Source organism: Notolepis coatsorum, assembly GCF_963971535.1.
Source record: "Notolepis coatsorum genome assembly, chromosome: 5".
Lineage (NCBI taxonomy): Eukaryota > Metazoa > Chordata > Actinopteri > Aulopiformes > Paralepididae > Notolepis > Notolepis coatsorum.
In genome coordinates this window covers 147,607,082-147,624,343 of record NC_140169.1, presented here as the reverse complement: position 1 = coordinate 147,624,343, position 17,262 = coordinate 147,607,082, and the positions used below count along the sequence as shown (strand labels likewise).

The following is a 17,262-nucleotide window of genomic DNA, read 5'->3' as shown; positions in this document are numbered from 1 at the left end:
AACAGTAATCCAGAACAATTTTATTGCACTGTAAAAAAAACGTCATTTTATATGTCTGCACTTATGTGCTCATTTCATGTCTATTCTATTCTACTAGTTATTACACTGCACTATTTTACTCTGTCTATTCTATCTTACTCTTTTTATTATTGTCTATTTAAAACTGAATCAAACCATAAACAAGGTGGCCTGTTGGGATGTTAGATCCTAATGTGAACAACTGTCCCAGTGCTTAAACAACATGCTATTTATCACCAACCTAGTTGTGTGGCATTAAAGTATCTTGTACTTATACTTGTACATACAACGGATTAGTTTTGGTCGTTTGGTACAATATTAACAGACAATTAAGGTAGAATACCATAAAATGGAATATAAACTAAATTAAAATAAAAGTACAATAGAATATCATATAATAATAAAATAGGACAGGTTAGGTTATGATCATAATAGGTTATGATTATTATGATTACTATGATATAGTGTAGGGAAGTTATGGACAGTGAAAGCAGTAGTTATACACAATATTATACACAATATACTTATTTTTTCCCCCTTCTCCCTAGTACTTAATTAATGCTCTTAGGGTAATTGTGTTTTTCACACATCAGTCAGAGTGCAAAGTCAGCCATTTCACCACACCCTGGAGCAGGTCACTGTCTTACTCAAGGACACTTAGAATTACAATTACAATTAGAATAGACAAATCAGCAGGAGATGAAACCTCTTTTCGGGTTATGAGGCGGTCTCGCTAAACACCAGGCCACCTTGCTGCCCCTAGAGTACAGTATTTATGCAATGATGGACCGTGTTTGTAATGTATTTTATTCACTTTGTCTGTAGGACAACGTGGGTCCAGAGGATCAAAGCAGCATCGGAACATTTCATTGATACAGAGAAGAAGAAGAGAGAGAAGGCTTACCAAGGTGAGAGAATCATAGAAGAAGAGAAAAGGTTTACCAAGGTGAGAGAATCATAGAAGAAGAGAGAAGGCTTACCAAGGTGAGAGAATCATAGAAGAAGAGAAAAGGTTTACCAAGGTGAGAGAATCATAGAAGAAGAGAGAAGGTTTACCAAGGTGAGAGAATCATAGAAGAAGAGAGAAGGCTTACCAAGGTGAGAGAATCATAGAAGAAGAAGAGAGAAGGCTTACCAAGGTGAGAGAATCATAGAAGAAGAGAGAAGGCTTACCAAGGTGAGAGAATCATAGAAGAAGAGAGAAGGCTTACCAAGGTGAGAGAATCATAGAAGAAGAAGAGAGAAGGCTTACCAAGGTGAGAGAATCATAGAAGAAGAGAGAAGGTTTACCAAGGTGAGAGAATCATAGAAGAAGAGAGAAGGTTTACCAAGGTGAGAGAATCATAGAAGAAGAAGAGAGAAGGCTTACCAAGGTGAGAGAATCATAGAAGAAGAGAGAAGGTTTACCAAGGTGAGAGAATCATAGAAGAAGAGAGAAGGTTTACCAAGGTGAGAGAATCATAGAAGAAGAGAGAAGGCTTACCAAGGTGAGAGAATCATAGAAGAAGAAGAAGAGAGAAGGCTTACCAAGGTGAGAGAATCATAGAAGAAGAAGAGAGAAGGTTTACCAAGGTGAGAGAATCATAGAAGAGAGAAGGTTTACCAAGGTGAGAGAATCATAGAAGAAGAGAGAAGGCTTACCAAGGTGAGAGAATCATAGAAGAAGAAGAAGAAGAAGAAGAAGAAGAAGAAGAAGAAGAAGAAGAAGAAGAAGAAGAAGAAGAAGAAGAAGAAGAAGAAGAAGAAGAGAGAAGGCTTACCAAGGTGAGAGAATCATAGAAGAAGAAGAGAGAAGGCTTACCAAGGTGAGAGAATCATAGAAGAAGAAGAGAGAAGGTTTACCAAGGTGAGAGAATCATAGAAGAAGAGAGAAGGCTTACCAAGGTGAGAGAATCATAGAAGAAGAGAGAAGGCTTACCAAGGTGAGAGAATCATAGAAGAAGAAGAGAGAAGGCTTACCAAGGTGAGAGAATCATAGAAGAAGAGAGAAGGCTTACCAAGGTGAGAGAATCATAGAAGAAGAGAGAATGTTTACCAAGGTGAGAGAATCATAGAAGAAGAAGAGAGAAGGCTTACCAAGGTGAGAGAATCATAGAAGAAGAAGAGAGAAGGCTTACCAAGGTGAGAGAATCATAGAAGAAGAAGAGAGAAGGCTTACCAAGGTGAGAGAATCATAGAAGAAGAAGAGAGAAGGCTTACCAAGGTGAGAGAATCATAGAAGAAGAAGAAGAAGAAGAAGAAGAAGAAGAGAGAAGGCTTACCAAGGTGAGAGAATCATAGAAGAAGAGAGAAGGTTTACCAAGGTGAGAGAATCATAGAAGAAGAGAGAAGGCTTACCAAGGTGAGAGAATCATAGAAGAAGAAGAGAGAAGGCTTACCAAGGTGAGAGAATCATAGAAGAAGAGAGAAGGCTTACCAAGGTGAGAGAATCATAGAAGAAGAGAGAAGGCTTACCAAGGTGAGAGAATCATAGAAGAAGAGAGAAGGCTTACCAAGGTGAGAGAATCATAGAAGAAGAGAGAATGCTTACCAAGGTGAGAGAATCATAGAAGAAGAGAGAATGCTTACCAAGGTGAGAGAACCATAGAAGAAGAGAGAAGGCTTACCAAGGTGAGAGAATCATAGAAGAAGAGAGAAGGCTTACCAAGGTGAGAGAATCATAGAAGAAGAGTTTGTGTTTGTGTGTGTGTGTGTGTGTGTATATTTCACTTCCTTCTGTCCTGTGCACAGCACGTTCTCTGAAGACCAGTGGTATCGGTCGGCTGTTGGTGACTGTCACTGAGGCCCAGGAGCTGAAGGCCTGCAAGCCCAACGGTGAGGCCCCCTGCTGGGATACAGATCCTACCCCTCTCCCATGACCTGCTCCCCCTGGAGCTCCCCTAACCTCTCCACATCACCAGTACACTCCTCAATACTGCTCTCCATGGCATATTAATATATATCTTGAATTAAATAATAAAACATTGAATATCAAAGGTTGAGAAACTGTACATTGGATTATCGACGAAACCTTACTTGGTCCCAAGAAGAGGGTCTCGTGTATTATTGGGTTAGGACATTTACTGTACATTGGAGGGGGTTGGGTTAGGACATTTACAGGGGCCAGTTTCTAATTGCAGTCTCCCGTAGGTGTTCTTTGAGAGTGGTTTTGAAAGTGGGTAGTAGTGATTCACATTCCTTTACAGCTTTGGGTAGGGCGTTCCACATTGATGTGGCATAATTGCGGAACGTGTTTTGTCCATTGTTTGAGCCGAATCTGGGTTTAACATGATTTGTGGAGCTCCCTCTGGTGTTGTGGTCGTGGTATTCACTGACCTTTGGGAAGTAATTTGACATGTACATGGGTACCTTAGTCGTGTAGTGTATCTTGTAGACCAGGCCCATTGCAAGTTGCTGTACTCTGTCGTCTACTCTAAGCCATCCTAGGTTGTCAAAGTGGGCAGGGGTGAGGTGGGTTCTAGGGGTAAGGTCAAGCAGTAGTCTGACCAGTTTGTTTTGTGATGTTTGTAATTTTGTTTTTAGCGCCTTTGAGGTGCTTTGGTACCATGAGGTGCAAGCATAGTCGTAGTAGGGGAGAACGGGGGACGTTGTCACACTTTTTACTCTAGTGTGAATTGCTCATCATCAAAACATCTTTCAATAGTCATTCCTACATTAAATTGAAGCTTAAGATGTTGGCTTGAAATGTGTATCCCTCTCATTTTCCAACGTATTGTAACAAAGAGTTAATCACCTATCAAAGACACTCTGACACATTGTGACAATCAACCCCATCATGGGGATGGTTGTCACAGACTATGGGGTTGGTTGTCACACCATGTGTCAGAGTGTCTTTGATAGGTGATTAACTCGTTGTTACAATACATTGGAAAATGAGAGGGATACACATTTCAAGCCAACATCTTAAGCTTCAATTTAATGTAGGAATGACTATTGAAAGATGTTTTGATGATGAGCAATTCACACTAGAGTAAAAAGTGTGACAAAAAAAATCTTAAAAAGAAGACAAGAAGGCAGAACGAAATTTTAAAGTTTAATTGCATTAACAAGTTGACAAAAATACATAACTTAATGCATCTTAACATGAACATAAACAGGAAACACATCTTTAGGCCATCCTATATAACAAAATAAGAACACAATAAATCGGCCTAACAATAATAGCCTACACAACATGTGACAACCAACCCCAAATAAAATGTGATGACCAACCCCAACTGGAATGTCTTGATAGCAACAAGCCATGAATGAATGAATGAATGAATGAATGAATGATGAATGAATGAATGAATGAATTAATGAATGAATGAATGAATGAATGAATGAAAACTTTATTTAACAGATTGCAGAATGGATACAATACAGTACGGCTCAATACACACAATTGTTAAGGGGATGCAGACCAGAGAAATACTTTTGTCTTGTTTACATCAGGGTCCCTCCCGTAGGTGCTCTTTTAGGGCGGTTTTGAATGTGGGTAGGGATTCACATTCCTTTACAGCTGTGGGTAGGGCGTTCCACATTGATGTGGCATAATTGCGAAACGTGTTTAGTCCCTTGTTTGAGCCAAATCTGGGTTTAACATGATTTGTTGAGCTTCCTCTGGTGTTGTGGTCGTGCATCCTGTCAACTCTGGTTCCGTTCTCCTCGCAGGTAAAAGCAACCCGTACTGTGAGCTGACCATGGGAGCTCAGTGTTACACCTCTCGACCAATCTGTGACACCCTCAACCCCAAGTGGAACTTCAACTGCCAGTTCTTCATCAAAGACCTGTACCAGGACGTCCTGTGTATCACTGTGTTCGAGAGAGACCAGTTCTCGCCCGATGGTCAGTGAATGTGTGAACTATGTGACAGAAGACACACAAACACAGGTGCCATCATACTTTGTACGCTGGCTTGGCAAGTGATTTAAAGTGCTGTAAGTGGTCTACATGCACATGTTATAATAATAGCTCTACACTCCGACAGATTATTGATATTGATCAGTAACACGGGTCTCTCCCAGTCCCTCCCGCTCTGCAGGAAAACAGAAAATAAATAAAATAAGTTCTGGTATGCCTGTTCCCACTTTATCCAATCAGGAGAGAGAACTCCACACTGCAAAAATGGTCTGACAAAAAATAAGAAATACAAACTAGTTTTAAATAAATGTGTCCTTGAGACAAGTAAAATAATCCACCAGTGCACTAAGCAGTAAAGCAAGATTTATTGAAATAAATAAAACTATGTAGGGTTCTCTCTCCTGATTGGATAAAGTGGGAACGGGATACCAGAACATGTATGTTGTGTTTACTGCAGAGCGGAGAGACCAGGAGATCCGTGTTACTGACCAGACATTCTTATCAGTGATGGCTGTCGGAATGTATTGATTGATTGATTGATTGAAAACTTTATTAACAGATTGCAGAATGGGTACAATACAGTACGGCTCAATACACACAATTGTTAAGGGGATGCAGACCAGAGAAAGACTTTCATCTTGTTTACATCAGGGTCCCCCATTTTCAATTCATCATAACATATATGACATACACAACATACAGATAGACAGTACTGCTACATCTAGACATTTATGACATACCAGATTTACAAATACAGTACTGTTTGTGATACAAGAAGAGTCTAAAAAAGAGAGTATATACATTTTGACGAAGAAACTACATTGGAGGAGGTTTGGTAGGTGGGGTGGGGGGGAACTGTACATTGGAGGTGGTTGGGTGGGTGGGGTGGGGTGGGGTAGGCGGGGTGGGGGGGGGGCAACTGTACATTGGAGGGGGTTGGGTTAGGACATTTACGGGGGCCAGTTTCGAATTGCAGTCTCCCGTAGGTGCTCTTTGAGAGTGGTTTTGAAAGTGGGTAGTGATTCACATTCCTTTACAGCTGTGGGTAGGGCGTTCCACATTGTTGTGGCATAATTGCGAAACGTGTTTAGTCCCTTGTTTGAGCCGAATCTGGGTTTAACATGATTTGTGGAGCTCCCTCTGGTGTTGTGGTCGTGTAGAGCTATTTAACACATATTTTAACAAAGGAATACCACTTACAGCACCTTTAAAGATGTCTTTAAAAAAAAATAAAATTATTATCTTTTTCCCCCTCCATCTTTTTTTCCGATTTTTTCTCCCATCCCACTGTTAGTCGTTATGCCAATTACCAACCCCCTTCCTGGTTGTTGCATACTTCCCCCTACTGTTGGTCCGAGAGGCCGGAGACTGTCACATGCTTTCCTCCGACGCATGTGCAGCCAGCCGGCAGCCAGCCTGGCAGCTCAGATTCTCACTGGGAGAGTGTAACGTGTGGAAGGTCGCACTACCTCTCTCCAGATCCTACCCTCGCTGAGCAGGCGCCCCGACCGAACTGTAGGGGTCGCTGTCCACAACGCCCAGGACCCACCCACGGCTCCCCTCCCCCTAACTCAGCCAAAGGAGTTAGTATAGCGATCAGCCCGAGCCAAGGCAATGCTGACTCTCCGGGAGTCGAGACCGCAGCCTCTTGCATTGGTGACGAGCACAATCTCCGCTACGCCACCTGACCGCCCCTTTAAAGATGTCTTAGTGTTAAACTGTCAGGGAAGTCAGTGAATTTCATAAATCCTCTTTTGGAAGATGTAACACCAGGGAATTTCACAAAATGACAGGAATCTAGCAGAATGCATTGTCCAACTTGTTTCACACACATCCACTGCGTTCGATCAAACATCGTTACAGTATTTGGCCACATTTACAACTTTCTATAACATGCCCTCTTTAAACAGCGGTTTATAACGGTCAATATTAATTAGTTACGTGGTGGTGCCCCACTGGAGCGCCCCCAATATTAACCCTTTCACTACCACACTACCAAAGGGTTAACCCTTTCACTGTGACAATACAGAATGTTAACCCTTTCACTGCCACACGGCAAAGGGTTAACCCTTTCACAACCACACTACAGACGGTTAACCGTCTGTAGTGTGGTAGTGAAAGGTTAACCTTCTGTAGTGTGGTAGTGAAAGGGTTCATTTGTTTTTGAGCAATTGAAGAAGTACTTGGGTCACTGGTGGTGTGTCTGTCTCCAGATTTCCTGGGTCGTGCCGAGGTTCCCGTGGCAACCATTAGGAAGGAGATGGAGAGCAAGGGCGCTGCGACCCGCCGTCTGCTGCTGCACGAGGTGCCGACCGGCGAGCTGTGGGTCAGACTGGACCTGCAGCTCTACGAGCCGACCAGCTGATGGAGAACACACACTCACTCAGACATACACAACACACACTCACACACACTCACTCACTCAGACATACACAACACACACTCACATACACTCACTCACTCAGACATACACAACACACACTCACACACACTCACTCACTCAGACATACACAACACACACTCACATACACTCACTCACTCAGACATACACAACACACACTCACATACACTCACTCACTCAGACATACACAACACACACTCACATACACTCACTCACTCAGACATACACAACACACACTCACATACACTCACTCACTCAGACATACACAACACACACTCACATACACTCACTCACTCAGACATACACAACACACACTCACATACACTCACTCACTCAGACATACACAACACACACTCACATACACTCACTCACTCAGACATACACAACACACACTCACATACACTCACTCACTCACTCAGACATACACAACACACACTCACACATAATAATAATAATTAGGGATGTTCGATATTGGCTTTTTTACCGATAATAACTCTTAATTTCCGATACCGATATCAACCGATACCGAATCGATATATGCAGGCCCCCCCCCCCCCCCCCCCTGAATAAACTGAATAATTTCAGGTAATTAACATTACATATCTCCTGTCGTGGAATTAACACAACATTATGCATACTTTTGACAATAAATAAAATAAGAATTTGTTCTTACTTGCTTGCCTGGGTAAATAAAGGTTAGATACTGTACATGTAAAAAAAAAAAAAAAAAAAATGTACATTTTTAAACCGATAATTTGTGATATTACATTTTAATGCCAATATCGGCCGATAATATCGGACATCCCTAATAATAATAATAATACATTTCATTTGGTGGCGCCTTTCAGGACACCCAAGGTCACCTTACAGATCATAGATTTTTTTTTTATTAAAAACTTTACTCGAGTATTATTAGGTTTGCATGCTTGTACTTTTACTCAATTACATTTCAGAGGGAAAAAAACATACTTTTCACTCCTTACATTTAAAATGCACATGTATACAAAACACATACTGTATACACAAAAACACACTCACACATACCTGCATACTCACACAAACACATATACACAGACAGACAGAGGGCACACACACACACATACCTGCATACTCACACAAACACATACACACAGACAGACAGAGGGCACACACACACACATACCTGCATACTCACACAAACACATACACACAGACAGACAGAGGGCACACACACACACAGACCTGCATACTCACACAAACACATGTACACACACAGACAGAGGGCACACACACACACATACCTGCATACTCACACAAACACATGTACACACACAGACAGACAGAGGGCACACACACACACAGACCTGAAACGTGTACGTGATGCCATGAAACCAGCAGGATTCTAATATCACCAGCGGCCATGTTCAATTCTAAGCCCTCCAAGTAAGACCGTGCCAAAATGTAGAATGACACACTGATGAAGGGTATTCTTTCTAATTTATTTGTAATAATGTCTTAATTCGTTTTTGTTTTGTTTGTATTTATATCATAAGGTCTTGGGAAGTGGGGACCATTGCCTTACTCTAAAGGTATTGGGCAATTCTGGACTGTTTGGTTATACACAATTTTAATCTTGTCAAGCCATCTGGTTTTGGAACATCCAATACACTCCAATACACTGGAGATTGCTGCACTGTCGTGCCATGGAAATAATTACTATGAGCAACAAGCAATGACATCTGAGAGCTAGCTAGCGAACAACCTTTAGACATGGGCAAACTACATCATAATTGTCTAAATGGTACATCCTTTTTGTTTGGTTTGTTGTGATAATTCTGGTAGCTAAGTGATAGCTTGTAGCAGGTGCTGTAGTTTGCTAGGTTTTTTGTTTCCTGTAGAGTGTAGACTATAGAAACCTTGCTACACAGCTGCTGATATATAAAATGTGCCTCTGTGTGAAATATGGATTGCTTCCCGGAAACATACAAGGAAACTATAAAAGAAGGACGGGTCATCACGTCACGTGTGAATACATGTTGTCTAGTGCCAAGTGTGGAAACTTCCAGTTCAGCCGACATTGAGTTGAATGGCATCAGCCATCTCTGAACGGGCAATCAGGTCTGGGTATGGTCTGTGCGTACTCTGGGTAGTTTGGGTCTCAGGGTACGGTTCGTTTGTACTCGGGTACGGTTTGTGTGTACTACTCTGGTACAATTCGGGTACGGTTTGTGTGTACTACTCGGGTACAGTTCGCCATTGAACTCAAATGTACTCGGGTACATTACTAGTGTGAAAGCTGGCCAGTGGGGGGAGTGGACGGGCAATCGTACCTAGTGTGAAAACACCCCGAGTTTAACAGTGTTGTTACCTTGGCAACGTTCCATGTCTCCCTGAGGTGATCCATATTTCACGAGGTCATATTTTATTATACAACACCGGAAAACGACCCAAGGAGGCAGGGAAGACACCCCCCCCCCTTTTTTCCTCCACTACACCCAACCCCAATACCTTTTTCGATTCGCAGTTTCCGCAGACATTTGAAGACTATTATGGAATGCTCAATAAACTAAGGCATCTGCGAGATTAACTTTGACCACATTTTGACATTTGAAAACCATGAGTAAAATAAGAAAATGTCAAAGTGTCCATAGAAAATACCACTGCCTATGATATCACGTTCACCAGTAGATGACAATGAGCCTTCGCTTTTCACATGAAATGGATCATTATCGTCTTCAGTTCTTTGTTTCCTTAAATGGTTAGGAAAGTGTCACCTTTTTCTTCATTATTATTATTATTATTATTTTCTTCTCTGCTGTAATATTTCCAATGTGTCTTGTCTGTTTAAAATAAGGGTGTAAGCTTCAATATCGAGGTGTGTTCACGTGTCTTGCAGCTGCACACTTCTGTACAACACAGTGTCCCTCAAGTTCTCATGTTATTAAGCCCCTAAAGTCCTGGGAATGACGTGAATAAAAATGCATACAAAGGTGTTATTTCTGCATTATCATTAACCACAGACTGTAACAGGAATGATTACGTAGAATCTTCATTTTCTGCATAGAGACAACACTTATGAAATGAAAGTCCATGTTTGGGCAAAGACTGAGACCCGGCAGACTAAGGCCTAAAAAACAAGAATTAATATGAAATTATATTTTGTTTTGGTGTCATACCATACTTGTGGAGGTAGAGTGATGATGATGATCGGAAGGTTCCCGGTTCGATTCTCGCTCCTCCTGGGCAGTGTGTCAAAGTGTCCTTGAGCAAGACATTTAACCCCTAATTGCTCTCAATGAGCAGGTTCGCACCTTGCATGGTTGCCTCCGCTGTTGGTGTGTGAGTGAAATAATTGTAATGCGATTTGGATAAAAGCGCTATATAAATGCACCATTTACCATTTTATACTTGATGTTTTCTATCCATACTGTATGGCATTTTATATGCCTACATTGAAATTAATAATTGCATACATTTTTATCATACTTACTAACACGTTAAGGGTTGGGGGTTCTATTCCCTGTTTAGCTCAATGGATAGAGCAAGGCACTAACACAGCAAGCGCTGGGGGTTAGATTCCCTGAAATAGGTACAAGCTGCAAAGTTATAACATAGTACTTACTTCCATAAAGTATTAAACTAGCTGATAAATAAAATCAGAAGAAGTGTCTAAAAAGCATGTTTCTAAAAGGTCACATCATTGAGAAGACATTATGGTATTTGACATTATTATGGCATTAGATCATTTTTATTGATGAAGACATACTGAACATACAATCAAATTCTATTTAAAAAAAGGTTTTGTACTTGATTCACAGTGTTAAGGCTGCCATTACTAAAAAGTACACAGTGTTGGGCTACTTTCACTTTGTTAATTGCACTTATTAGACTATCTGGCATTCAAGACTTTTTCTTAGATTGTACTTTGTGACTCGCTCACCCACTAGTTATCAATATCACAAATCAATATGTTTGTCAATATCACAAATAAAGGCATGCTATACATTACAGTATCATTTAATATCAGTAGCTACCTCAGTTCATAGGCTACAACCGCATCAGCAGACAAACATGAGACCAAAATGTGTCCTTATTCTATTCTGAACAGATGCTTCCTCTCTTACATTTTCAAATAACCCTTTAATGCCCTCATGGAGCGGTTCACTTTGTTTAACCTTCTGTATTGTCGCAGTGAAAGGGTTAACCATTTGGTAGTGAAAGTTAACATGATATAATAATAATTTCTTCAATTTATATAGCACCTTTCAAGGAACCCAAGGCGCTTAACAGAAGAGGGGGACAAACTAAGAGGAAGGAGATCAGAGGGACATATACCTCTATTATATAAAGAGAGAGACAAACTAAGAGGAAGGACATCAGAGGGACATAATTATACCTCTATCATATAAAGAGAGACAAACTAAGAGGAAGGAAATCAGAGGGACATATACCTCTATCATATAAAGAGGGAGACAAACTAAGAGGAAGGAAATCAGAGGGACATAATTATACCTCTATCATATAAAGAGAGACAAACTAAGAGGAAGGAAATCAGAGGGACATATACCTCTATTATATAAAGAGAGAGACAAACTAAGAGGAGGGACATCAGAGGGACATATACCTCTATTATATAAAGAGAGAGACAAACTAAGAGGAAGGACATCAGAGGGACATAATTATACCTCTATCATATAAAGAGAGACAAACTAAGAGGAAGGAAATCAGAGGGACATATACCTCTATCATATAAAGAGGGAGACAAACTAAGAGGAGGGACATCAGAGGGACATATACCTCTATTATATAAAGAGGGAGACAAACTAAGAGGAAGGAAATCAGAGGGACATATACCTCTATTATATAAAGAGGGAGACAAACTAAGAGGAGGGACATCAGAGGGACATATACCTCTATTATATAAAGAGGGAGACAAACTAAGAGGAGGGACATCAGAGGGACATATACCTCTATCATATAAAGAGGGAGACAAACTAAGAGGAAGGAAATCAGAGGGACATATACCTCTATCATATAAAGAGGGAGACAAACTAAGAGGAGGGACATCAGAGGGACATATACCTCTATTATATAAAGAGGAGGACAAACTGAGAGGAAGGAAATCAGAGGGACATATACCTCTATTATATAAAGAGGAGACAAACTAAGAGGAAGGAAATCAGAGGGACATATACCTCTATTATATAAAGAGAGACAAACTGAGGGGAAGGACATCAGAGGGACATATACCTCTATCATATAAAGAGAGACAAACTGAGGGGAAGGACATCAGAGGGACATATACCTCTATCATATAAAGAGGGAGACAAACTAAGAGGAAAGACATCAGAGGGACATATACCTCTATTATATAAAGAGGGAGACAAACTAAGAGGAAGGACATCAGAGGGACATATACCTCTATCATATAAAGAGAGAGACAAACTAAGAGGAAGGACATCAGAGGGACATATACCTCTATCATATAAAGAGAGAGACAAACTAAGAGGAAGGACATCAGAGGGACATATACCTCTATCATATAAAGAGAGACAAACTAAGAGGAAGGACATCAGAGGGACATATACCTCTATTATATAAAGAGGAGGACAAACTAAGAGGAAGGACATCAGAGGGACATATACCTCTATCATATAAAGAGGGAGACAAACTAAGAGGAAGGACATCAGAGGGACATATACCTCTATCATATAAAGAGGAGGACAAACTAAGAGGAAGGACATCAGAGGGACATATACCTCTATCATATAAAGAGGAGACAAACTAAGAGGAAGGACATCAGAGGGACATATACCTCTATTATATAAAGAGGACAAACTAAGAGGAAGGACATCAGAGGGACATATACCTCTATCATATAAAGAGGGAGACAAACTAAGAGGAAGGAGATCAGAGGGACATATACCTCTATTATATAAAGAGGGAGACAAACTAAGAGGAAGGAGATCAGAGGGACATATACCTCTATCATATAAAGAGAGAGACAAACTAAGAGGAAGGACATCAGAGGGACATATACCTCTATCATATAAAGAGGAGACAAACTAAGAGGAAGGACATCAGAGGGACATATACCTCTATCATATAAAGAGGAGACAAACTAAGAGGAAGGACATCAGAGGGACATATACCTCTATCATATAAAGAGAGAGACAAACTAAGAGGAAGGACATCAGAGGGACATATACCTCTATTATATAAAGAGGAGACAAACTAAGAGGAAGGACATCAGAGGGACATATACCTCTATCATATAAAGAGGGAGACAAACTAAGAGGAAGGACATCAGAGGGACATATACCTCTATTATATAAAGAGGAGACAAACTAAGAGGAAGGACATCAGAGGGACATATACCTCTATTATATAAAGAGAGAGACAAACTAAGAGGAAGGACATCAGAGGGACATATACCTCTATTATATAAAAAGGGGGACAAACTAAGAGGAAGGACATCAGAGGGACATATACCTCTATCGTATAAAGAGAGAGACAAACTAAGAGGAAGGAGATCAGAGGGACATATACCTCTATCATATAAAGAGGGAGACAAACTAAGGGGAAGGACATCAGAGGGACATATACCTCTATCATATAAAGAGAGAGACAAACTAAGAGGAAGGAGATCAGAGGGACATATACCTCTATCATATAAAGAGGGAGACAAACTAAGGGGAAGGACATCAGAGGGACATATACCTCTATCATATAAAGAGAGAGACAAACTAAGACGAAGGACATCAGAGGGACAGTTGGGTAAAGGAGGGAAGTCAGGCAGAGTTGTTAATATATTGTGAAGAGGTGAGATTTGTGTAGTGATTTGAAGGAGTCTAGGGATGTTGCGGATGTCTGGAGGGAGGGAGTTCCAGAGGCTAAGGTAGCAGTCCCTATAAGACAAGGTATTGCTGTATCTACATCATTTCATGGTGCTGTAATTAACACAACACAAGGATTCAACATCCCTGATGATATCACTGGTGGCCATATTCAAACATATTAATTTACTCTCGATAACTGTCAAACTAAATTAATGTTAATTGTTTAGAGTTTTGGGATGTGTGTGAGATCATTTTTTGGGGGGAAGAGTCCTTTTTATAAACACTCAAGCAACAAGGCCTTCCTCGAGTCTAATCGACTGGAACACACCTGAACCTTCCTCAAGTCTAATCAACTGGAACACACCTGAACCTTCCTCGAGTCTAATCGACTGGAACACACCTGAACCTTCCTCAAGTCTAATCAACTGGAACACACCTGAACCTTCCTCAAGTCTAATCAACTGGAACACACCTGAACCTTCCTCAAGTCTAATCAACTGGAACACACCTGAACCTTCCTCAAGTCTAATCAACTGGAACACACCTGACCCTTCCTCGAGTCTAATCAACTGGAACACACCTGAACCTTCCTCGAGTCTAATAAACTGGAACACACCTGAACCTTCCTCGAGTCTAATAGACTGGAACACACCTGAACCTTCCTCAAGTCTAATAGACTGGAACACACCTGAACCTTCCTCAAGTCTAATCAACTGGAACACACCTGAACCTTCCTCGAGTCTAATAGACTGGAACACACCTGAACCTTCCTCAAGTCTAATAGACTGGAACACACCTGAACCTTCCTCAAGTCTAATCAACTGGAACACACCTGAACCTTCCTCGAGTCTAATAGACTGGAACACACCTGAACCTTCCTCAAGTCTAATCAACTGGAACACACCTGAACCTTCCTCAAGTCTAATAAACTGGAACACACCTGAACCTTCCTCAAGTCTAATAAACTGGAACACACCTGAACCTTCCTCAAGTCTAATAAACTGGAACACACCTGAACCTTCCTCAAGTCTAATCAACTGGAACACACCTGAACCTTCCTCGAGTCTAATCAACTGGAACACACCTGAACCTTCCTCAAGTCTAATCAACTGGAACACACCATTCTTGTTAAGTGTCAACCAGTGGCTTTGTTAGCCCTGGGCTTCCGGGGCTTTAGCCCTGGATGTTTTTCTCCTAGCCCCGGAGCTTAAAAAAATTAAAATTAAAAAAATAGTTTACATTTTAAGATGGCAGCATCCCCATTGTCTGTGCTGAATGTTTGTTAGTGTTTGGTATTTTTTGTTGGTTTTTTGTACTTTTAAACATCCATTTTTAGTAAGTAGTAGTTTTCATTTGATCCTATAATTCTTTCATTCACCGATTTGTAGACTTTTTTTTTAGTGTCCTGAAAGGCACCTTATAAATAAAATGCATTATTATTATTATTATTATTATTATTATTATTATTATTATTATTATTATTATTATTATTATTATTATTATTATTATTATTATTATTATTATTATTATTATTATTATTATTATCATCCAGGAGGGAAAAGACACTTTGGATAGTAGGGACTGCATCTCTGCCTGTCCTGGCCAGGAAACACTTTGCAACTGTGATCTCCTCTGGCAATAGTTGGATATTGTAATGTAATAAACTAACCTACACTGTAGCACTCAACACTTTGATGAACATTGTTGCTCAGCTGATAGAGTTGTGCCCTTCCTGATGGCTTGTCGTACAGAACTTGTAAGTCGCTTTGGATAAAAGCGTCAGCTAAATGACTAAATGTAAATGTAAATGTAAATGTGTGGCGAGGGGTTGCAGCAATTCCACTGAGAGAAACTGGTCTGAGGCTGGATAACATGCCTGTATCATAAATTGTTCTCCAACTCATGAGAACCTGCTCTCAAGCTCTTGCAGCATTCTGTCGAGGACTGGATAGAACAGTCTCTGTCTCAGCTGATCTCCTGAGCTGAGGTCTGAGCTTGTGCCACAAGATGACTCAACTACATACTCGCCCATCCTTTTCTGCTTCCTCCTTTGGCTGGTAGTATGTTCCTCAATCCCAAGGCCATTACATATGGCCTTTGTCCTGTCATTTCAGTGTGTCCTGCACTGTGCTTTTAAATAGTACATATAGGTATTGAAGATGTGCACTTTAACGCAGCAGCACCTGGAGCCATCCATACCCATGTCCAGTGTCCACTGACAAAGACATGCTCATGATACTGTGATAAACTATAATAAGCTTTAATCGAACCCTGGTTAATTTCCTCGGATAGTCCGGTTGGTTTGGGGTGGTGTGAAAGCTCATTCACTCTTGCAAGTGAACCCTGCTGCGGTTCATTTGAGATGTGAATGCAAAGCGGACCAAAGGCAGGAAAATACCCAAAAATCTAATCTTTTTTTTATGAGAAGACTGAGACATATGTATATAATGAACCACACAATACAGTTTTTTTTCGATTGCTTAAGCATGATTTTGAAAACAGGGCCCTGTGTTTCAAAACACACAATTAGCACAACACCTCAGATCCTTTGCTAAATTAAACACTCTTGTCAAAACTATACAAAAACGACATTTTGTTACCATATGAAACACACGTTTCATATGACTTAATTCTGTTTGAACCAGTTACACACACTGCTGTGCTTAACCTAAAACACATTTAGCTATTCTACTTCTCAGTGATTAGAGTACTATAAGTGAAGTACACAGAGAATGTGCAAATATACAATAAATTCACCAAACACTACACAAGACCAATGCTGTAGACTGATGAAAATATAATTTATGTATCTCCATATACCCAAATCAATGATGCAGACTGATGAAAATATAAATCTTCTCTCCATATAACCAAAGCAGTCAACATTTCAACATGGAGAATCACAACAAAACATGTCCCAGTTTTCATGCTACTGTGTGCATAACACTGTAAGCTCAGCAAATATCAGACAAACATAAAATACTGTATCCAGTACAGGTTAAAATTACAGTAAAACAAAAACAAAAATAGAAAACATTTAAAAACAATTAAAAAGAGTACAGAAAATACTAGACATTATCTCTTTGCCTAGCTAGATCTGGCAAGATCATTTTTTGTTGTGATTCTCCATGTTGACTGATTTGGGTATATGGAGAGAACATTTATATTTTCATCAGTCTGCAT

The 17,262-nt window shown here is 40.3% G+C and overlaps 1 protein-coding gene across 1 annotated transcript in view; it reads left to right on the top strand.

The window, feature by feature from the left end:
- LOC311228416 (intersectin-2-like) overlaps window positions 1–10,236 on the top strand; it is a 166,108-nt gene extending 155,872 nt beyond the window's left edge. The window contains 4 exon segments of the mRNA XM_084314323.1: window positions 844–926; window positions 2,749–2,832; window positions 4,672–4,845; window positions 7,074–10,236. Coding sequence (XP_084170449.1) covers window positions 844–926; window positions 2,749–2,832; window positions 4,672–4,845; window positions 7,074–7,225 — 493 coding nt within the window. The 3' untranslated portion in view covers window positions 7,226–10,236.
- Window positions 10,237–17,262: the final 7,026 nt, after the last annotated feature.